The following is a 24528-nucleotide window of genomic DNA, read 5'->3' on the forward strand; positions in this document are numbered from 1 at the left end:
AAGTGCAAAGGCAGTAAAACTGCAAAAAAGTATGACGTAGATCCCAATTTTCACGAAAAACGGAAAAGAAAATTAAAAAACACTTTGATGAACTAGCTTCTGACCTCCAGTTTCGAAACAGGAAAGAAATATTTACAGTTACCATTCTCAAAAATGTCCTAGACACAATAAGATTTCAGTTAAACACACGTTTTACTGGCGTGAATGCATTCTGTCAAATATTTAATTTCCTAACACCTTCATTTTTGGTCAAAATAGAAGAAGTAACTTCATTACAAAAATGTGATCAATTCCAAAGTAAATATTTTGATATAATAGTACCTAATTTTTCACTTCAATTTATTAATACTTATCACCTTGTTCTGCCAAATTGACTCTGATATGAACTGTTCACCAATTATGTAAGAAAATTATAACTGAATATACAATGGTAGAATGCGATATTAGGGAAATGTTTACCGCAGTTTTATTATTTTATACAATACCTGTCACTTCTGCAATAGCTGAAAGATCATTCAGCAAATTAAAAATAATCAGAACTTTTTTAAGGAATAGTACGGGTCAAGCTCGACTCCGACATTTGGCATTCATAGCAATAGAAAACAGGGCCGCATCAAGCCTAGATTTAACGGTACTTGTTGATGAATGTGCAAGAACTAAAGCAAGAAAAATATTGTAAAATAAGTTGGTAAAATAAATTGTCTACTTCGTTTTATTGACTGCTTATATTATTAACTGCAATCTACTAGAGCCACGAAAACATGGCTCTGCCTCCGACGCTTACCGACAATTACCAATCGGAAATCGTAGTCCTGAAATCCGACTGCTCGGTAGTTTAGCGAGAGTGAGTTGCCGGCACTGACAATAACCTGCCTCCCCCGTACGTTTCTGCCACCGCGGACGCCGAAGTTCTGACTTGACCAACGTGCTTCGCGGCAAGGAGCCATGTCTCTGTGGCTGAGTAATACTTCTTCATGTTCATTTTTTAGTAACTTTTGTCCGCGACCTCTTTCGCCTAGTGTGGACCAACACTGAAAATTATCCCACGGTATCCTTTTATCGGTATGAAAGTATCCTACGTCCTACCCAGGCAGTGATCCATCCACGTGCAAAATTTCATCCAAATCAAGCCAGCAGTTTTTGTGTGAAAACTAACAAACAAACAAACAAACTTTCGTATTTATAATACTATTACGAAATACGATTAAATATTATCTGTTGCGTGCGTTACACATAATTTACTTAGTAGCACGTAGGTGTGCTTTATTATGCCGTACAGTGGGCGGTAAGAAGCTGATAATGTATTTTTGCATCTATAAAGAATTTAGTTTAGTTTAAATGGGCCCTAACTTCATTTTTGCCTGAGGGCACTCGGTCACACAGCTACGCCACTGCTGTCACCAATAGATGGTCGCACTGTAGATATGTGCACAATTCGTTCTTTGTACCATGGGTAAATCTCACTGACAACAGCAGATGGCTCCATCGTTAAAAAACGCAACAGTGTCATAAATTATTTATTTTGAATACCTTAGATTTTTCAGTATCCTAAGAGGTCTGCAAAATATGTAGGCAGCACAAAAACTGTGATGTTTGTACATAGGAACTGCACCACCACAAGATGATTAGTTAAGGTTAAGTACATGAAAAAATGCTACAAGACTCAAATCAGTTAAAGTGATGTGACAACATTGTAAAAATACGTCTGCAGTGTAAAAGATATTGCAAGTAAATTTCCACTCATACAATTATTAACCAAATTAATGGCCTAAATTCTACAGTATGTACTCCAATGCTAGATTTCCATGCCTGGTAACAGTTTGCATTTTAGAAGGTGGGCCTATGGAGTTGATGTGAAACTAACCTGATCGGACTTATAACTGCAGAAAAATACAAGTTAGCTACAATACCACACTACGCAAGCAAGCACACAAGCAAACTGACAGTCTGAATGTAACTAATTAGGCCTACTATTGATGTACGTCGTAGTAAACCTTCAAATTTAATATTTCAACATTTAAATTATTCACGAGCACCGTTTTAGGAGGAACAAAGAAAATGCATCGTGTTATTTACTAGCAAAAATATAATCGACGCTATTGATTGCCCGTTATTGCTGTTATTACAAATGACACAGACCTACTTAAGGCTATGTAAAATGACAGCAATCTGCAGTCAGCACTATGGTGACAAGACACTCTAAAAGCTTTATATACTGTATTACTTTCTGCAACTCTCATGTAACGATATAGCAAAAAAAAAAAAAAAGTTTACAAATAGTTTGGTAACACGAGAAGCGTGATGTTTACATCGAGTATCTAGGAACTAGTACAGGTTAAGTACCAGAAAAACGCTTTAAGATCCAAATCAACATCTGTGATGGCACAATATTCTAAAATGCGTCGCAAAATGTAATGCTCACATTGCAGCAGTAGCGAACACTTAAAGTATGTGTTCAATCGGTGCGGCTCTATTTCGGAGCCTATGGCTAGCGAAAATAATAAAAAAAAACCTCAACTCAACTATACAACCCTTCCCCCCCCCCTCCTACGCACACACACACACAACCCAACCGTCTTATTAGGGAGGGGGGAATAGGGTTATCACGACATATCACTTAAACTGCAGAACGAAAGAAACAGTTTTAAGAACGCATGACCGAACACAGTAACGTGAAAGACGTGACATTTCCTAAGACAATGTCAGCGCCGATATCTCGAAAGTAAGTAAAACTACTTCATCATTTATTGTGGATGTCACACACTTCGCAAGCTCGATGAAGCTTCAAAAATTAAATATTGCTGCACCTAAACTGTCTGTATAACTCATTAAAGTGTATGCTTATCGTAATATAAGCAACTCTTCGAAAATCTGAGCAAAAATAAAGCTGTATTATAAGTAAGATTTTGCACACCTTGCAAGTACAATGAGGCTCAAATAGGCCTAACACCTTAAGGCAAGACACTGTATGACCATCCTACATCGCTATAAATGTTTCAACACGCATTAAAGAGATGTTATTCTCTGTACCACTCAGATATGAAGATCTGGAAGCTGTCGTGCTTTGAAATTTAGTGGTTCACAACCGAAAATGACGTTAGAGATTCTATTGAACCTTGATTCTGGCTCAGTTGAAATATACTCCTAAAATCAAGTTCTCAACAACATCGCTCATGTTTGATCCTACAGTAAGAAAAGCTTAAACAAAATGGCTGTAAATATTACGAGGTATGGTACTTCAACATTGTAGTGTAACAGTACGATACTGCTAGTTTGCAGAGACAGAAAACAGAGACAAAATAATGTGAATATAGCAGTGTAATTACCAATAATTGTAAGTAACTTAATTCCATTTCATAACGGAGTAGTTGAAGAGAAAGATACGTGCCACTGAGTACATATCTAAACAGTCCTCCACAGAGATCAGACACATGATCCATTATGTCTACAGCCCATTAATACCATGTGTTTTAGCTAAGGAAGACATAAAAGGCTCCCGCAGTCCACCAAGGAATTGGTCCACCTTTGCCTATCCACCTACCACGGAATCTATTATTTAGAAGCCTACGAACATTAACACTGGAATGAAGAGGAGCTTCATCGTGCATGAAGTACATATTGCTCCGCACTCGGAAATGGACGTGTGCTATCACAACAGGTAGAATAATCTCATTGAAAGAATGGTCAGTTTCTCTGTTGAACCTGGGTGAACCTAATAGTCACCAATAATGCCGGCCCAAACGTTGACAGAAAATTTTTGTTGACGACGTGATTCTTCAGGGATACACGAGCACATCAGGCATTCAGTGCGACAGCGGGTCGATGCATGTGTTATTGCTAACGGAGAGAATTTTGAACATGTCATTTAAGACTGTGTTTTTTGCTGTAACCAAGAGGGTATTTTGAACGGTTCATGTAAGAAAACGTTCCATGTAATGCAGGTACATTATGTCTCTCTGTGGGCCGGCCGTTGTGGCCGAGCGGTTCTAGGCACTACAGTCCAGAACCGCACTGCTGCTACGGTTGCAGGTTCGAATCCTGCCTCGGGCTTGGATGTGTGTGATATCCTTAAGTTAGTTAGTTTCAAGTAGTAGTAAGTCTAGTGGACTGACGACCTCAGATGTTAAGTTCCATAGTGCTTGGAGCTATTTTGTTTGTCTCTGTGTGTTTCCCATGATTAAAGTGTTTATGAAGGGAAGTAGGAAAAAAGCTCTAATGTGGAAATCAAGCGTTTTCGAATTCATGTCCATATAATATACTTTCTTCCTCTGTGTCTGACGAATGCTTCCTTATACTTTGGCCATAACTTTCTGTTACACCCTGTATACTAGAGACCCGCCAGAGCTTCACATCTATCTACATCTACATTTATACTCCGCAAGCCACCCAACGGTGTGTGGCGCTGGGCACTTTACGTGCCACTGTCATTACCTCCCTTTTCTATTCGAGTCGCGTATGGTTCACGGGAAGAACGACTGTCTGAAAGCCTCCGTGCGCGCTCGAATCTCTCTAATTTTACATTCGTGATCTGCTCGGGAGGTATAAGTAGGGGGAAGCAATATATTCGATACCTCATCCAGAAACGCACCCTCTCGAAACCTGGCGAGCAAGCTACACCGCGATGCAGAGCGCCTCTCTTGCAGAGTCTGCCACTTGAGTTTACTAAACATCTCCGTAACGCTATCACGGTTACCAAATAACCCTGTGACGAAACGCGCCGCTCTTCTTTGGATCTTCTCTATCTCATTCGTCAACCCGATCTGGTACGGATCCCACACTGTTGAGCAATACTCAAGTATAGGTCGAACGAGTGTTTTGTAAGCCACCTCCTTTGTTGATGGACTACATTTTCTAAGGACTCTCCCAATGAATCTCAACCTGGTACCCGCCTTACCATCAATTAATTTTATATGATCATTCCACTTCAAATCGTTCCGCACGCATACTCCCAGATATTTTACAGAAGTAACTGCTACCAGTGTTTGTTCCGCTATCATATAATCATACAATAAAGGATCCTTCTTTCTATGTATTCGCAATACATTACATTTGTCTATGTTAAGGGTCAGTTGCCACTCCCTGCACCAAGTGCCTATCCGCTGCAGATCTTCCTGCATTTCGCTACAATTTTCTAATGCTGCAACTTCTGTGTATACTACAGCATCATCCGCGAAAAGCCGCACGGAACTTCCGACACTATCTACTAGGTCATTTATATATACTGTGAAAAGCAATGGTCCCATAACACACCCCTGTGGCACGCCAGAGGTTACCTTAACGTCTGTAGACGTCTCTCCATTGATAACAACATGCTGTGTTCTGTTTGCTAAAAACTCTTCAACCCAGCCACACAGCTGGTCTGATATTCCGTAGGCTCTTACTTTGTTTATCAGGCGACAGTGCGGAACTGTATCGAACGCCTTCCGGAAGTCAAGGAAAATAGCATCTACCTGGGAGCCTGTATCTAATATTTTCTGGGTCTCATGAACAAACAAAGCGAGTTGGGTCTCACACGATCGCTGTTTCCGGAATCCATGTTGATTCCTACAGAGTAGATTCTGGGTTTCCAAAAACGACATGATACTCGAGCAAAAAACATGTTCTAAAATTCTACAACAGATCGAGATATAGGTCTATAGTTTTGCGCATCTGCTCGACGACCTTTCTTGAAGACTGGGACTACCTGTGCTCTTTTCCAATCATTTGGAACCTTCCGTTCCTCTAGAGACTTGCGGTACACGGCTGTCAGAAGGGGGGCAAGTTCTTTCGCGTACTCTGTGTAGAAACGAATTGGTATCCCGTCAGGTCCAGTGGACTTTCCTCTGTTGAGTGATTCCAGTTGCTTTTCTATTCCTTGGACACTTATTTCGATGTCAGCCATTTTTTCGTTTGTGCGAGGATTTAGATAAGGAACTGCAGTGCGGTCTTCCTTTGTGAAACAGCTTTGGAAAAAGGTGTTTAGTATTTCAGCTTTACGCGTGTCATCCTCTGTTTCAATGCCATCATCATCCCGGAGTGTCTGGATATGCTGTTAAGAGCCACTTACTGATTTAACATAAGACCAGAACTTCCTAGGATTTTCTGTTAAGTCGGTACATAGAATTTTACTTTCGAATTCACTGAACGCTTCACGCATAGCTCTCCTTACGCTAACTTTGACATCGTTTAGGTTCTGTTTGTCTGAGAGGTTTTGGCTGCGTTTAAACTTGGAGTGAAGCTCTCTTTGCTTTCGCAGTAGCTTCCTAACTTTGTTGTTGAACCACGGTGGGTTTTTCCCGTCCCTCACAGTTTTACTCGGCACGTACCTGTCTAAAACGCATTTTACAATTGCCTTAAACTTTTTCCATAAACGCTCAACATTGTCAGTGTCGGAACAGAAATTTTCGTTTTGATCTGTTAGGTAGTCTGAAATCTGCCTTCTATTACTCTTCCTAAACAGATAAACCTTCCTCCCTTTTTTTATATTCCTATTAACTTCCATATTCAGGGATGCTGCAACGGCCTTATGATCACTGATTCCCTGTTCTGCACTTACAGAGTCGAAAACTTCGGGTCTGTTTGTTATCAGTAGGTCCAAGATGTTATCTCCACGAGTCGGTTCTCTGTTTAATTGCTCGAGGTAATTTTCGGATAGCGCACTCAGTATAATGTCACTCGATGCTCTGTCCCTACCACCCGTCCTAAACATCTGAGTGTCCCAGTCTATATCTGGTAAATTGAAATCTCCATCTAAGACTATAATATGCTGAGAAAATTTATGTGCAATGTATTCCAAATTTTCTCTCAGTTGTTCTGCAACTAATGCTGCTGAGTCGGGAGGTCGGTAAAAGGAGCCAATTATTAACCTAGCTCGGTTGTTGAGTGTAACCTCCACCCATAATATTTCACAGGAACTATCCACTTCTATTTCACTACAGGATAAACTACTACTAACAGCGACAAACACGCCACCACCGGTTGCATGCAATCTATCCTTTCTAAACACCGTCTGTGCCTTTGTAAAAATTTCGGCTGAATTTATCTCTGGCTTCAGCCAGCTTTCTGTACCTATAACGATTTCAGCTTCGGTGCTTTCTATCAGCGCTTGAAGTTCCGGTACTTTACCAATGCAGCTTCGACAGTTTACAATTACAATACCGATTGCTGCTTGGTCCCCGCATGTCCTGACTTTGCCCCGCACCCTTTGAGGCTGTTGCCTTTTATGTACTTGCCCGAAGCCATCTAACCTAAAAAAGTATTCAGTAAAAACTAAGACAAATGGTAACCCAGACCATTAACCCTGGTTGCGGGTGACAGGTTGGTATTGCACCATTGTCTGGTGGTCTCCGGCTTGTAATCTCACTGACTGGAGTAGAATTGTCTTCAGTGGTAAGTCCCGCCTCGAACTGAGTCTTGATGACCAGCGAAGACTTGTCGTTTCATAGCAAGACTCCTTTGGTTGTCATCCGCGGCACCCTTACAGCACAGCGGTACGTCGATGATATTCTATGCCCCATTTTGTTGCCTTCATGGCAGGCCATCCTGGGATACACTACAGCAAGATAATGTCTGCCCATACACCGCGTTTCTGCTGCTTTGTCCTCGTGATTGCCAAACCCCACCTTGGCCAGCAAGGTCGCCAGTTTTCCCCCCACCTCAGAACGTTTGGAGCACTATCGGATGGGCCCTCCAACCAGCTCGTAATTTTGACGATCTAAAGCGCCAATTGGACAGAATTTGGCACGATATTCCCCAGGAGGACATCCAACAACTCTACCAATAAATGCCAAGCCGAATAAGTGCTTGAAGTGAGGTCAGAGGTGGACCAATGCGTTATTGATTCGCTCAGTTTGCGGAGCTCTTTCTCTTGAATAAATCGTAATTTTTTTCTGAAATCTATTCATTTATTTGTCTGTACATTACATCTGCCGATTTCATATCATTCGGATAATTCCTTAATAGTAGGTATTGCGTATACAGCCGGACTACTTGTGTATAATTAGGCAGTGTTATAGACAAACCTTTCTCGTGAATCAGGCTAGATATTAAAGAAAACCGTATAAAATAGCTACAGTAGTTCCTGAGATTTGCATTCCAATACAGAGAGAAAAATGCTGTGGGGGACTTATAATTTATAGTATGTGGTGTCTACTTCACTGCTTTTGCCACCAGATCACCACCTCCTCAACCTGTAGTTCCCATCATTGCCACGAGATGTCACTCCACAGGCTAGATAACTAAGGAACATATAAAAATACATACACTATACACTCGTCATTACTTTTACGAGGCTCGCGTAAGGAGCTGGGCCCTTACAGATGGGAGTGACGCTGTTGCTCATTGGCAGGTGCGGGTCCAGCCGTGAACGGAGCGCTGCCCAGCCTGCCGTCGCCCACGATGCCCAACTTCAGCATGGCGCAAACGCCCAACGGGCAGCACGCCGCCTCCGACGCCGCTGCCGTCTACACCAACGGCATCCCGCAAACCTACCCCGCGCGTGAGTACTCTATCCCTGCACCTGTCGGTCCTGTTCACAATATCACTTTCTACTGCCAGACGCTTGTATTTGGTCACCGTTTGATATTCTACTCCAGAATTATTCGACAATCATCCTAATCCTAATCTTCATCATCATAATCATCATCTCAGTCATCATCATCATCATTATAATCATCATCATTAATTTCATCGTCATCGTCATCTTCTTCTTCATAATCATCTGCTTCTTGACATGTTCATCATCAGCATCTTCTTCTTCTTCTTCTTCTTCTTCATCTGCTTCTTATTTGCCAAGTTCATCATTATCAACAACTTTGGCATCATCACCATCATTTTTATCGTCTTTACCGTCATTGATTTCTTTTTCCTTCTTCTTCCTCTGTCTCATCATCATGATCATGATCATCATCATCATCATCATCATCATCATCATCATCATCATCATCACCACCATCAACATCAAATTGTCATCATCACCATTATAATCATCCTTATCTTCATGCTCAGTCATTTTCTTCATCTTCTTATTCTTATTCTTCTCAATTGTTATCATCATCATCATTGTCAAATGATAATCATCTCCAACATCTTCATAATCACCATCAACATAACCATCATCATCATCCGGTACCGCGTTTCTAAATCCTTTATTTACGATGAGCCATTTCTGTAAACAGAGTTACCATCATTACCAATTTGATGTATAAATATACTCCATATATTAATTAGCTGGACAGGTGACGTGATATGCATTGGCATGTCAAAGTTGAAACCAGTATATAAAGAACATTCAAAATTAAAACCAGTGTTTAGAAAATGTTTCGCCAAGTGCATCCTTCCCATGGCGAAAAATTTTGTAGATACTGGTTTATACTCTCATCGTATGATGTTATCTCTGTTTACTGAAACCGGTCACCGCAAATAAAGGTTTTACAAATGCGATCTTGGCTGAAAAGTTGTCTCTCTTCAAGCTGAATATTTACTCATCACCACTTATCACTCAACATCAGCAAATTAACTGATAAGCATCATCTTCATCTTTTTCATCATCATCATCACGATGCACATCTTCCTGCCAACAGCTGGGTCTCGTTGGAACCCCAGACTCTCTTTCTTGCCTTGTCTCCATACCGACAATCTGTAGCTACCTGGCGCCGTCTTCTCCTCCCGTCAACTCCTTTTATCCGTTTCTCTTCCCCCTTATCCTACTGCTTGGCCTTCGGATCCCCACCTTCATTTTGCTCATCTTCCTAGACATCATTATCCTCTACATTCTCTCCAAATGGACATCACATTTCAATCTTTTCTCCATTAATCTTTTCTCCTCAGTTTTCTGTTCTTGGGGTCTTCAGCTGTTATCTCCCGAACCGTTTCACTTCTCATCTTGATCATTTCGTGCTCTATTGACAAATAATATAAATGTCAAAAATTCCACCACCGCTGCGTTTCAGATAAGTTTCTTGCGCCACAACCAGTTTCGTTCTACGATCGTCTTCAGATTACACCAAAAGTTCACCTACAGTCCTCATAACTAGTTCTCATAAAGCAGCAGAAATATGCCGGCGTCATTACTCAAAACTATCTTATCGCCAGACATCACGCTAAATGAATACATCGAGCACGGTGAAGCACTTCGCCGCCTCACGAGCACAACCATCAAAACACTAAAGACAAATTACGAACGGGATATTACGTTACTGAGAGGGTAGTTCTAAAATTTCAATTGTCATTGCGAAAAAAAGTAAAGTTGTATGAGTTCTTTTTGCTTATTTGCAGGTATTCGTCTGCGGACTTGGTACACGTTGCAATCCGTACCGTAGCACGCCACTAGATCAGCTCGTTGATAATGTAGGGTATCTTACGGTAATTCGTTTTTTGCGTTCGTAGCGAGAACAACGCTGCAACAACCCGTGCTGAGTTGGTGGAAGCGAACGGCAGCGATGTACAGTAATGCAGCCACCACAACACAGCTTAAGCAAATACGTTTGTGCCATCCTGCGCATGACGTCAGAGAGGAGCTCTTCCGCCTCCATATTTGTATGGTGGAGGCTGCGTAACTTCGTGAGCGTTGTCATTTTCGCTCAATTACTTTTACGTACTGAGTGATTTGCAAATGAAAGGGTTGTGAGTGTGTGAGAGCAGTGCTAGTTTGTGCTGTTGTTGGTTGTAATTCACACAACAGCAGCACTAAATGGACTGAAGGATTCACGCTTTCCCCCCTGATGCAGAACGTTTGGCTGCCAAAACGCTGCAGGAAAATCGGTGTGAATGTTGTAAATGCTAGAAAATGTTCTCGTCATTTCAAAGAAACTATGTTAAAGACTTGCGTTCGTGATCGATAAACTTCGGCGAAAATGAGTGTTTACGAGCGATGCTTTTCTGTCGTGTAATTTCCCTTCTAGTAGGCTAGCAGCGCCAGTGATAGCAACCATGTGTAACAGAATTTGAGATCCATAAAAGAAGTATCAAGATCTTAGTTTTCACCACAGAAGATGATGAATGTATAGCCTATCTATAAATGTACATTTACAGGTAAAGTAGTTTGCTTTGATTCAGATCAGTCAGTTTGCAGTACTCCACAGCGGCAGAAATGCACGTCTGAAAAACATACGTATGAAATTGCGAGTACGTAATAAAGAACTTGGAAGTCAGTTGTCATCAACGAAACATCTGCACGATGAAAAAGTAGTAACATTGCACTTCTGCCTAATGAAATTAATCGAATAGTGAGCAAAATATTTTCACCCAGTCAAATCAGAAGTTTCTTACAAGGGTAAAAAAGAATGCGATGGGTCAAAGGAGACATTTGCAACTCGATTACTTTGCACGCCGTTCTCAGAAAAATTACAGTTTTCTCGGGAAAAAAGTCGTATACCCTTAACCTCTACCTGCAATGCCAACCTTGAGTTTTTGGATAAAACGCAGTTTGCCGTCGAGGTATTTTAAAGGATGTTTTAGTTAGATTAGTTGATTCAAATTCTTTCCACAAATGGGGCACTCGTATAATTTCTTGAGTGAAAATTACAGTGTTCATCAATTAGCTTGATTAATGTAAAACGAAAATGAGCCTTCCATACAAGTTGTTTAGTCGTTAAAACGTTTCTGAGAACCATCTCAGAAACTGCTTGTTCATTTCGAACATTTACTTTGACATAAAAGTTCAAAAACAGCTATACTTTGTGCTTTCTTTGCCTGTTTCGATTCGATAGGTGCTTGATTTTTTTCTTTTTAATCAGCAGCGTCTTTTTAAAAGATAGACAACTTACAGAATTTAGCAGTTAACATTATAGCAATATCAGATTAGCAATTTACATTTCATTATTTGGATGAAGACTAAAACATACTACGAAGACATCGCATAAATGCGCGGGCCACGCGTTATACGTTGTTCCTGTTCCTTAGTGACGTCACAGAGTCAGCCAATAATAGCACAGAACGCTTACTGCCCGCTCTACGACCTTTATCACATTGGCGCAGACGGATTTTCCATTGTTCGTTGCTCTGACTTCCGCTCATATATTCTAGGCGTGTTGATGCCTTACTATCTGAAACAATACCTAGCGGCTGCAGCAGACCAATTTCAATCGAATTCTTGTATTAAGCGAAATAGAACAGAAAAGGCTTTAAAGAACATTAATTAATAAATTAATTCAAAATAATCACAAAGGGACATAATGGTGGATGACAACTTCGTGTATAAAATGATTTACAAATCAATCTGTATTGTTATGTGTGATATAAAGAAGTAACTAACTCTTTTGCGGTAAATACATTAAAAATGAACTGTTGAGACAAGTGGCGTCCTTTCCTCACAGGGAGGTCACTTTTCCCGATCGGACGACATGTCGGCATCAGTGGGTCACAGACGAAACTATCAGACTGAAACATACAGCAAGGAACTACACTTGTGGGCCGAAAGACGTTGTTCAAACACTGATATTTGAAAAAAGTATCACTCTACGTTTAAGTGATCTACCAAGAATAATATAGATGACTTACCTTACATCAGTGATGAGGTGACTAGAAACCTGACAACAGATATAAGAACTAGCGTGACCACTACTAGGCAGGCAGCAGCACAGTTCAGGGCAAAAAATATGCAATGGTCAGTTCCAACAATTTATGGAGCACATGAACGGAGGTCAGCAAATAGGGTGGAATGCTCCAAGTTTTTGGATTTGCATATTGGCATAAACTTGAACTCGAAGAAGCATATTAGTGAGCTTCTCAAGCAATAAGTTCAGCTTCTTTTGCTCTTCTTAAAATTGTTAGTCTTGGAAACAAACGAATCCGTCTCCTGACATATATTGCACTCTTCAAGGAGTTGGACATTTTAACAGCACGATCACAACACGTGTATCCGCCAGCAAAATTCGTCACAAATAATCCATCACAACTTGAAAACAATAGTGATACCCATACCTACAACAGTAGTGGAAAAAATTACATTTATTACCCATTATTAGAGCTGTCAGTGGTTCAGAAAGTAGTTCAAAACACAGCAACAATTTCTTTTTATAATTTGCCCAATAACGTAAAATGTCTGTCTGGTAGCAAAGCAAGTTTCAAATCTAATCTAATTTCCCCTGGACTACTACTGTATTCCATGGACGAATTTCTATTTGAAGACTGACAGCCCGTAAAAAAAGGAACCACCACCTAGTTTTTAAGTGCAGTAACACGAGTAGGATTAAAAAATAATATGTTAATTAATGTTGACACTGATCATGTATACATGTCCCGTAAACTGTCTCGTACCACATCATTTCGATGAAAGACCCGTTCGAATGATCTATGGAAAATGTAACTACCTAACTTCCCACCTGAACACCTTGCCGTATTTTTCCCAGTCAGTATGACCACGAGACAATGGAGGACAGCAAGCAGGAAAAGAAGACACCACGATGTGGATTTACCAGCGCCTGAGAAGGCGAAGGCAAAACTATCATTGGACAACTGATGCCGAGAGGCGTGGGACTGGCAGAATATGCTCGTAAGGGGCTAAAAGTCACAGGGCCATGCTACCCAATTCTCCTGGCGAGGATACGGGAAGCGTCGTCGATAGTTGTCCGAGGAGACGGTTTTGCTGGACGACAACGCTCCTGTTCATCCTTCACACGGCACAGTCACACATTCTGCTCCCCTGACTACTAAATTTTGCTCTCCGCCGTATTCTCGTGACCTGGCACTCGGTGACTTGCACCTCTTTCCTCGGACGAAGACCCACTGAGTGACACGCAGTTCCAGAACGGCGACGGGGTGATTTTCTAGCTGCAAAGTTTTCAGAGCAGCCAAAATGCTGACTTGCACAGCCAAGGTCTCCGCCAAACCATCCATTCTTGGGGAAAATGTGTGGCATTGAATAGTGAATAGGATATGAACACTATAATCATCAAGATTCATGGTCGCCGCTCGATTTTTTCGAAGTGATAATCGGGACGTTATGATTACGCTGCGCAGGTCCAGTCTGAGCATTACAAATTGAAATTATTGCCGAATATGTGCCCACGAATTTACTTCTCCTCTTGTTTTCCAGAATCAAACAACTCTTATGAAGACTGCACCAAAGAATTAAAGGATCACTTTTTACAAACCCCGTAGTTCCCACTCATTGCCACGCATAAGTTTGAAATTAGACTCAAAGGTGCGTACAACATTGCTCCCTAATGGTGCAAAACCTTGGCGCCCTGCAACGTCACCTACGGCCCTGGCGACACATGCGAAAAAAAGGCCACAGCTCAGAAGTCCAAACTTCACCACAACAATTCTGTCCAATGCCACCGTCGACGTGTCACACGAGAGGAAGGTCGTCACAGCTCCTCTTACGCACTTGTCATCCCTTCTTTTGACGCCTCCGCAATGGAGGTTAGAACCGAGACGCCCAGTGTTGAAATCGCGCAGGGGAAAACATTCCAAACACATCGCCGCTCAGAATCGGTACAAAAAGGCCTTAGAAGGTGGCACGAAGGACGTCAATAGAACCACCCTTTCGCTGGGGCGTTGATTCCCACACATTTCGCGGCCGTAAACGACAGTTCGCAGAGTGACAAGCAACACCACGACGTTCTTGACAACGTTGGACGCTGCTGCCAACCCTTGGGCGTTTCAATCCTACTCTAAGTACATCATGGGGCTGCAACTCCATTAAACATGATGTGTCTCCTTTGGAGTGCAGTGTGAATGTAATTCTTGCTCCGGTACAGGGATGCAGAATGGAATTACTGGGGACTCTTAAAAACCATTCGACGAAATATGAACGTGATCCGAAGCAGCAAACGGCTGTTTTCTTTTTCCTCCCTCGTATTTCGCGTCCTCCTGTAGCATTATCACTGGGGAAGACGGGGATGAGGGTGCAACACTGATTCATACATCAATAAAACGGCAAAGAATCCCTCTAAGATCCCCAGTTCGGTAAGACATTCGGTGCTACCGGCCCATTTTTATTGGGAATTTTACAAATGAAGTGTACGGAAACAACGTGTAAGTAGCCCGAGGCGCCTGTAGGCAGGTAACTGGATTTTCAGGCATGTCAATGAGTTGCCTGCTTGCAGACGCATCGGACTACTCTACAAGTTGTTTCTGTACACGTTCATTTGTAAAATTCCCAATAAAGATGGGTGGGTATCTCCGAGGGTTTTGCCGAAGGTGAGACTCAGAGGGACTCTTTCCCGATTTATTTGCGTGTGTGTCCACGCCACAGGAAGGCGTACAATAGGCGGGATGAGAAAACATAAGAACCCTTTGCTGCTTCGGATCACGTTCAAATTTCGTTGAGTGGTTTTGAACGGCCCCTCGTTGTTCCACGCAGTATGCGAGAACAAAATTTGCGGTCGCGTTGCTCTCCTAAGCGGTCACATCACGTTCGATAGGCACGCAGCATAATGTCATTGGAGAAGGGTTGAAACGTCCGAAGGTGTCATCGACGTGAAAGTTTGTCAAGAACGTCTTCCTGCCCTCAATTTAACGTTCCATTGTCAGCCCAGTATGGACAATGAAAATGTACAGTGCAGAGAGTTTGTGATTTTTCATTTGTCGTAGAAAATTGACAAACTCTAACGTCATACACAGTACGCCTGAAAAAAAAAAAACTTTCCTCATTTTTTTAAAAAAGAGAGGGGGGGAGGGGAGATAGAGGGAGGGAGGGAGGGAGAGAGAGAGAGAGAGAGAGAGAGAGAGAGAGAGAGGATGCTTTCGATTTGATTCGCAACCCAAATGGCATGACTTGTTGACATACTTTTCACTGAATGTAAATGTTTCGATTATTTACAGCAGTGGTAGTCAAGCTGTTTCCTACTGCCCACTAGTGAGTATTCCAGCTTTCATGGTGGGCAGTAGGCGCTTAAAGATGTTTTCATTAGATTTTCATAAAATTTTGACATCATGTATTTGCTAAGCAATTATTATTACATGCTTCAACTTGCTGCAACTCTGTTTTACAAATTTCACTACGTAAAGGTACTTCTCTACTTTATAAATCACCATTACTTTGGAACTGGTGGTCAGTTAGAAAACTTTACTACTAACAAAGATACAAAAGTGAATGGTAAAAAAAGTTGACTACCTCTGATTTAGAGTAATGGCGTCCATTAGTAATGGTTTTTTTTATCGGTTCTGAATAAAATCCTAACTGTACACCTTCACCTTTCATTTGTAATGTCATCTCTTTCCCCATACATTCTCATACGGCCCTCCCCCTCCTCTCGACATATCAGGAGAAAAATTAGAATTTTGGCGGAGGCGTTAAAATTGAATTAGTCAGCTGCACTACTTAACCCGTCCTTCTCACATCCCCTGACGATAAATTCTAATCATCTCCCTCGGCTATTAGCGTCCGGTCATAGAAGGTTCCATCTTCAAATCTCATCAGTGGTATTTTGTTATTTTCGAAATTTCCGGCAATAATCCAACTATCCAAAGCGCATTTCGGACACTTCAACATGCGTCCCACTACTTCTACCTACTGGGATTATCGTTTTGGATATTCGCGGTTCAGGACCTTGTGGGGGCAACGCTTACTGAAAGTATACCATGCAGGCACGAGGTAGTCTAGTGTATGACGGACGCCACAAGTGAAAGTAGGTCAAAGTACCGTTAGGGATTTATTCAGAATCGGCCGAAACCCACTACTTCCACATTATTCTTTGTCGGTGTTTGAAAACTTGCCCTTTGTGTATGAAGCCAAAATTGTGAGCCAAACACTCTACAGTACGACATGGAAACATTCTCGCATACTATGCGACACTGGTCGGTGCCTGTGATTGCTGCATGCGTGTTTTCCATGGACCTCCGTTCGACTCTCAGTAGCTGAAGTAATACTCACGAAGGCTGCAACGAATAATTACAAATGTCTCATAGCGCACAGTATTCTGTAATGATTGCATGATACATGTGGACGCACTTGTCTTTAGCATGAATGTTGATAGCTCTTGTACCTATCCATCCATTTTTTTTATTTATTTATTTATTTTCTTTTTTTTTTTTTTTCCCGCCCAGGAGAGATCATACAGCAGCACGATTGCCTGTGGCCTCACCCTGCTAGTGCCACTGTGGGACAATTTAAACCTTTAAATGACAAAGTCTTCCGCACAATTCCTTCAGTCCGCACCATGTGACTATTTTTTTGTTTTTTTTTGGTTTTTTTTCTGTGAAAGAGCAGCTGCGAGGCCGATGCTCCGACGCTGTAGATCATCCAGAGAGCAGTGTGTCGCCGTCTTTAGGCACCCGCGAGACACTTAAAAATCGCAAGACACTCTTCTGATTTAAAGAACGGTGGCGAAAAGGTGTGCAAATAAATGGATACTACATTGAAAAGTCACAGAAACGTCTTTCTAGTAAGATGTTGTACATGGTTTGTCGAAAACAACAGAAATTAACATTCATAAGAATGGGTCGCTGGCGTGGCGGGCCAATTTTAGCACCAGCAGATGTCCCCCTCGAAAATAATCAACTTTGGATTCTACACGTTTTTTCGTGTGAAGCTTATTTTTCGAGTTATTCTGGTTTGTCAACTTAAAATTTACACCCTGTATTATAATGGAATACATCATATTTGATGAACCAACATTACTTGTTCATATGATTAATTCAAACGTATTCAACGAGCTAGAAAATTAAGCTAGGAACGTAAGTCTTAAAATTGGAGAAACAAAAACTAAACTTCAAAAATCTCTCTACAACTTTGGCGGACTATATACTACTTCATATACTTACAAAACTTTACTTAGGATCGTGTTAATGGTTTTACTGGATCGGTTTCATGCTTTCTATTTTCTTAATGTTGACTGTAATAATTGAAGTTGAATAGGATATGTTACAAAAGTTACAGTTTATTTTCGTAAGCCAGGGGCAGCATTCAAATAGATGGACTTAGGGAAGTTCCCAAAACTACGTGCAAATTGCCCGATAGAGCTGACTTAACAATATAGGTTTGAACCAAGGTGGTTCTTTTCTCTCCAGTTAGACACGATGTTGTGCAGCTGTTCAATCTGGATTGCAAAATTCGTAACTGTATGACTGCGTGTTTCGTTGTGTTCCATTCCATAGAATTCGAGAAGATTCAAACCGCTGGGGTTGCAATTTCACGCTTTTTTCTCCTTTCTAAAGTACAGAATTACTTTTCCTTTTCCAACTGTTGCATTTAGGTCTACATATGAGCACACCTACTATGTTCAGCAGGGTTTACTACAATCGCTCTTCCATTTAAAACTGTATGTAGTCTCACCAAGCTGTAACACGGAAGTGTCACTGCGGGCATTGCTGACGGATGTTGCCTATGTAGACTACGGCCACATTTGAGTTAACGCTGGTGGAGGAGGAAAGAAGTGTGCTAGTAACCTTCAACACGCACCATTTGCCGACGTTTTTGGATCAAGCCTCTTCTGCAACTCGGAAGGTGTAGAAGGAAACGATAGTGGAAGTTCATACCAGTCTTGACTGCGGGACTGCGTTGACAATGCCGACACACTAAGGAAAAGACAATTTCTTGTGAACAGTCTTAAAGGCCATCCAAGTTACGCAGAGTGTCCCACGAGGAATGGCCAATACTCAGGGATACGACAGGAATGATCATTCGAAGCAAAATAGCCTAGTAAACCTAGGCTGTAAAATGCGTACCTTTAAGAGCTATGAGCACTACTTTGTCTTCGATACTGTGAAACAAATCTCTTCAAGTGTAAGTTTTGAGCTTCCATATTCTGGTAGAAGGTAGTATAGACCAAAACAAGAGATACTTGTCTAGTAAACGTGGGCTCTAAAATACATACCTAAGAGTTGCAAGTGCTTGCTCGGCAGCAGAGATGTGTTTCACCGTATCAAAGTACTAACAGCTCTTAAGGTATGCATTTTGGAGCCCAAGAGGCTTCTAATGATATTTCCTTTTATATTCCTGAATATTGACCATTCCTCCTGAGACACCCTGTGTAGTAATTAGTGAAGTCGCAGTATTTTCCATCGTGCTCACCAATGCTAAATCTGCAGTTTAGTAGAATTGAAGAGACTTATTTCTAGAAACATTTGAGGATTCTGTAATGATTTGAAAGTCTGTACCCCAGATTTCAGGAGGGGGCAAGTACCCTCTCTTGTTCGCCCTCCCCCCCCCCCCTCCTCCCTTGCGGACGCTATGCTCCAGAACACGTGAACCTGCACCAGCACTGTTCTTGTCGTCAGATCTGCGATAGACCGCCATCCAACCTGCTTTATAAAGCGGGCAAAGCTGCGACCGTCATGTTCAGTGACGAGGTGTGGACGTCACACACCTTGTCGCCTCTTCGTGGTTTCCCCACCCTTCCACAGATGCTTCTGACTGCACTGTTTCCGAGATGCTCGTTCCCTGGTGCTGCGCCGTACTGATCTGACCACTGTCACAGTCGCTTATTTCAGACTATCCACCCTTTTGCGGCCCTCACCTTCGCTAGAATGATCATCCGTTCGTTTCTGCTCTTCTTATCGCGTCAGGTACCTGCAACGTGATTGGGTGGCATTCAGTGTCAATATGCTCATCGCGATATTCCTTCGTGTCAAAATCCCATTTTTGTACATAAACGTGTTTAGCGATTCTTTTACACCTGCGCGACTGATGGGTTAGAATCAATCGACCGTTACGTTCAGAGCCAGGCCGAAACAACCTTTGAGTGTAGTGCTGCGAATCAATTCTGTTGTTCTTTTGAATGGCACTACCTTCCATCTAAGCCATCAACGATGAAGAGAAAATTAGTCTGATGCCAATCCACGATCACTAACGCTCCCCCCCCCCTTTTTTTTCAATGCGTTCTATATAGAAAATAAACCAGTGTCTGGTTAAATAGATTTACATTTTGTCTCAAAAATCCAATATGCGGAGGTCCTTAAGGTTGTAGAACAAGTCATAGAACAAGAATACATAATACATATTAACAAAGAAAAACCATATGCTAACTTTCCTTCTACAGATAGTAAGCGAAACGGTGCTCATGGGTATGGAGCACGTCAAAAATTCTGAAACGTATTATCATTCAATATATGATACCAAAACTTGACACAAACATATAAACGTATATACACTGAAGTGCATTAGATAATTCTTAGGCTCTTGTAGCTGTGCATAATCAAACAGAAAACAGTTAATACCACTTACAGGGTGTTTCAAAAATGACCGGTATATTTGAAACGGCAATACAAACTAAACGAGCAGCGATAGAAATACACCGTTTGTTGCAATATGCTTGGGACAACAGTACATTTTCAGGCAGACAAACTTTCGAAATTACAATAGTTACAATTGTCAACAACAGATGGCGCTGCGGTCTGGGAAACTCTATAGTACGATATTTTCCACATATCCACCATGCGTAGCAATAATATGGCGTAGTCTCTGAATGAAATTACCCGAAACCTTTGACAACGTGTCTGGCGGAATAACTTCACATGCAGATGAGATGTACTGCTTCAGCTGTTCAATTGTTTCTGGATTCTGGCGGTACACCTGGTCTTTCACGTGTCCCCACAGAAAGAAGTCACAGGGGTTCATGTCTGGCGAATAGGGAGGCCAATCCACGCCGCCTCCTGTATGTTTCGGATAGCCCAAAGCAATCACACGATCATCGAAATATTCATTCAGGAAATTAAAGACGTCGGCCGTGCGATGTGGCCGGGCACCATCTTGCATAAACCACGAGGTGTTCGCAGTGTCGTCTAAGGCAGTTTGTACCGCCACAAATTCACGAAGAATGTCCAGATAGCGAGATGCAGTAATCCTTTCGGATCTGAAAAATGGGCCAATGATTCCTTTGGAAGAAATGGCGGCCCAGACCAGTACTTTTTGAGGATGCAGGGACGATGGGACTGCAACATGGGGCTTTTCGGTTCCCCATATGCGCCAGTTCTGTTTATTGACGAAGCCGTCCAGGTAAAAATAAGCTTCGTCAGTAAACCAAATGCTGCCCACATGCATATCGCCGTCATCAATCCTGTGCACTATATCGTTAGCGAATGTCTCTCGTGCAGCAATGGTAGCGGCGCTGAGGGGTCGCCGCGTTTGAATTTTGTATGGATAGAGGTGTAAACTCTGGCGCATGAGACGATACGTGGACGTTGGCGTCATTTGGACCGCAGCTGCAACACGGCGAACGGAAACCCGAGGCCGCTGTTGGATCACCTGCTGCACTAGCTGCGTGTTGCCCTCTGTGGTTGCCGTACGCGGTCGCCCTACCTTTCCAGCACGTTCATCCGTCACGTTCCCAGTCCGTTGAAATTTTTCAAACAGATCCTTTATTGTATCGCTTTTCGGTCCTTTGGTTACATTAAACCTCCGTTGAAAACTTCGTCTTGTTGCAACAACACTGTGTTCTAGGCGGTGGAATTCCAACACCAGAAAAATCCTCTGTTCTAAGGAATAAACCATGTTGTCCACAGCACACTTGCACGTTGTGAACAGCACACGCTTACAGCAGAAAGACGACGTACAGAATGGCGCACCCACAGACTGTGTTGTCTTCTATATCTTTCACATCACTTGCAGCGCCATCTGTTGTTGAAAATTGTAACTACTGTAATTTCGAAAGTTTGTCCGCCTGAAAATGTACTGTTGTCCCAAGCATATTGCAACAAACGGTGTATTTCTATCGCTGCTCGTTTAGTTTTTATTGCCGTTTCAAATATACCGGTCATTTTTGAAACACCCTGTATTTACCATAACCACATTACTGCATACAAGATGTACGGAAGTCACATTTTACATAACTCACGTTGTTTTATGCTATTAACAAAATATCCATCAACTGGTTCTCGTAAGAAATTCGCCAGTGTAATAGGAAGAGTTGGTCACCAAAAAAGGCTTACGCTCATCTTAAACTCAACTTTTTTAGTAGCTATTTGTGGCTGCTGGCAAGTTATTTAAAATGGGTGTTCCTGAACAATGGATTTCGATACCTATTTCAAGAACTAGACTGCTGGTCTGAGAAAGATATGTAATATTTATCACAAATTTCATTAAACAACAAATATATTCAGAAACAGGAGACAATGTCTTCAGTTCCTTGGACAGACCTCTATTGGAAACTTTTGAGTTCAAACCACATAATTCGTATTACGCATTTTTGGACTATGGACATTATCTTGGTTTGATAACTTACCCTACTAAACTGATCTCATATGGCATTACGGAATGAAACATAGCAGGATATACCAGCTGTTTTCCTTTTACAGTATGACAGTTACTGAACTTCGTAAAAAAAACTTAAATTAGTTACAATCTACGGAGTGCACAGACTTTATTCAACATGTAAACGTCACTACAGATATTCGGATTTAGGTAATGACATGTTCGATATGCCTGCCATCATTGGTGACGATGTGGCGCAGACGAATAGCGAAATCCTGCATGACCACCTGGAGTGTCGGAACATCGTTGCTGTCAATGACCACCTCAATGACTGTTTACAGCTCAGCAATAGTTTTGGGGTTAATTCTGTACATCTTGTCTTTAATATAGCCCCACAAAAAAGACTCGCATGTGTTCAGATGCCGGCCGGTGTGGCCGTGCGGTTAAAGGCGCTTCAGTCTGGAACCGCGTGACCGCTACGGTCGCAGGTTCGAATCCTGCCTCGGGCATGGATGTGTGTGATGTCCTTAGGTTAGTTAGGTTTAATTAGTTCTAAGTTCTAGGCGACTGATGACCTCAGAAGTTAAGTCGCATAGTGCTCAGAGCCATTTGAGCCATTTTTTGTGTTCAGATCTGGAAAATACGGCGGCCAATCGAGGTCCATGCCAATGGCTTCTGGTTACACCAGATCTAGAATGCAGTCTCCAAAGTGCTCCTCCAGGACATCAAACACTCTCCTGCTTCGATGGGGTCGAGCTCCGTCTTGCATGGCCGGCCGAAGTGGCCGTGCGGTTAAAGGCGCTGCAGTCTGGAACCGCAAGACCGCTACGGTCGCAGGTTCGAATCCTGCCTCGGGCATGGATGTTTGTAATGTCCTTAGGTTAGTTAGGTTTAACTAGTTCTAAGTTCTAGGGGACTACTGACCTCAGCAGTTGAGTCCCATAGTGCTCAGAGCCATTTGAACCATTTTCCGTCTTGCATGAACCACATCTTGTCGAAATCAGGGCCGCTTTGGATAATGAGGATGAAATCACCTTCCAAAAACTTCACATACCGTTCGGTAGTCACCGTGCCATCAAGGAATATCGCACCTATTATTCTGCAACTGGACATTGCACGCCACACGGTCATCCACTGAGAGCGAAGAGGCTTCTCGATCGCGAAATGCGGATTCCCAATCCCCCAAATGCGCCAATTTTGCTTATTGACGAACCCATCCAAATGAAAGTGGACTTGTCGCTAAACCATACCACATTCACATCAAAGTCCTGTTCGTCAATTCTGTGGAGAACAGTGTTGGCGAAACACAACCGGTTCCATGGTCCCGGGGCTTAATGGCTGATGGGTTCGACCTTTGTATGGAAAGAGACGCTTGTCTTCAACAACAATTTGTTGCAGTGTCTCCCGACTGATTCTCACCTGTCGTGCAGCTCGTCTGATCGATTTCCTGGAGCTGGTTTGAAACACAGCGCGTCGCTTCTCGATGTTCCCAGGCGTTTTTGCCTTTTTTGGACGACCGACATTGCCAACACTATCATCACAGACACTACCTGTTCTCTCAAACTTGCGAATCAGATTCTTGATTGTTAGCACACTTGGACCGATTGTTTTTAGCTTGAACTCGGTCGCAAACGTCAGTTGAGCCGCAACTGGACTGTTATTGCTCGCATAGTAGGCCTTCACAAGCTCTATATGCTCAGGAATGTACCATGACATTTTCACGTGCAAATGGCCGACAACAAAAAGACGCGTGAGTATGCGCGTACTAATTCCCATCATGTTCCGCGGCCAACCGTGCAGTTTGAACGTCCTAATGCAAACCATCCAGAAGTTATGACGATTTTATTTCATATAGTTCAATAGCTATCACCCTGTATATCGCCTGTGCCCACAAAAAATGGTTCAAATGGCTCTGAGCACTACGGGACATCTATGGTCATCAGAACTTAGAACTACTTAAACCTAACTAACCTAAGGACATCACACAACACCCAGTCATCACGAGGCAGACCTGTGCCCACATTGTTTAGGTGTTTCAGTAGTTCTACAGTTTGCTCTTCTCCACTGAATTTGTTATTAAAATGTAATACCAACAATTTAACACTACCAACCTCTTCTTTCTGCTTGTCGTCAAATTTTAGACATTGGCTGGGAGGAATCGTCGTACAAGGTCTGAATTGAAGTTCGTGAAAATTAATTAGTTAGGGACATTCAATAATGTCCATTCAAATTTCATCAACTGATCTTTTTAAAACTGTACTTGATTTGCTATTCTGGAACCACGTAAAATCTTTTATGCTAGTGCATACAGACTGCTAGTTTCAGCCAGTTATGCTACAACCTTTGTTTGGAGCACAAGCCTTATATCCATCTACTGTCTTGTCCTAACGATTTCAACAGTTCTGAGAAGTTTCGAAACCTATTGCTTCTTATCACAATCAAACATTCTGTGCAAGAAAAACATGTTGGCTAGA

At 42.1% G+C, this 24528-nt stretch overlaps 1 protein-coding gene across 1 annotated transcript in view; it reads left to right on the forward strand.

Moving 5' to 3' along the window:
• LOC126214945 (CUGBP Elav-like family member 4) overlaps positions 1-24528 on the forward strand; it is a 235835-nt gene that overhangs the window by 110294 nt on the left and 101013 nt on the right. The window contains exon 7 of the mRNA XM_049941582.1: positions 8327-8499. Within this exon, the coding sequence (XP_049797539.1) occupies positions 8327-8499 (173 nt within the window). The remainder of the gene's footprint in view (positions 1-8326; positions 8500-24528) is intronic.

Source organism: Schistocerca nitens, chromosome 12, assembly GCF_023898315.1.
Source record: "Schistocerca nitens isolate TAMUIC-IGC-003100 chromosome 12, iqSchNite1.1, whole genome shotgun sequence".
Classification (NCBI taxonomy): domain Eukaryota; kingdom Metazoa; phylum Arthropoda; class Insecta; order Orthoptera; family Acrididae; genus Schistocerca; species Schistocerca nitens.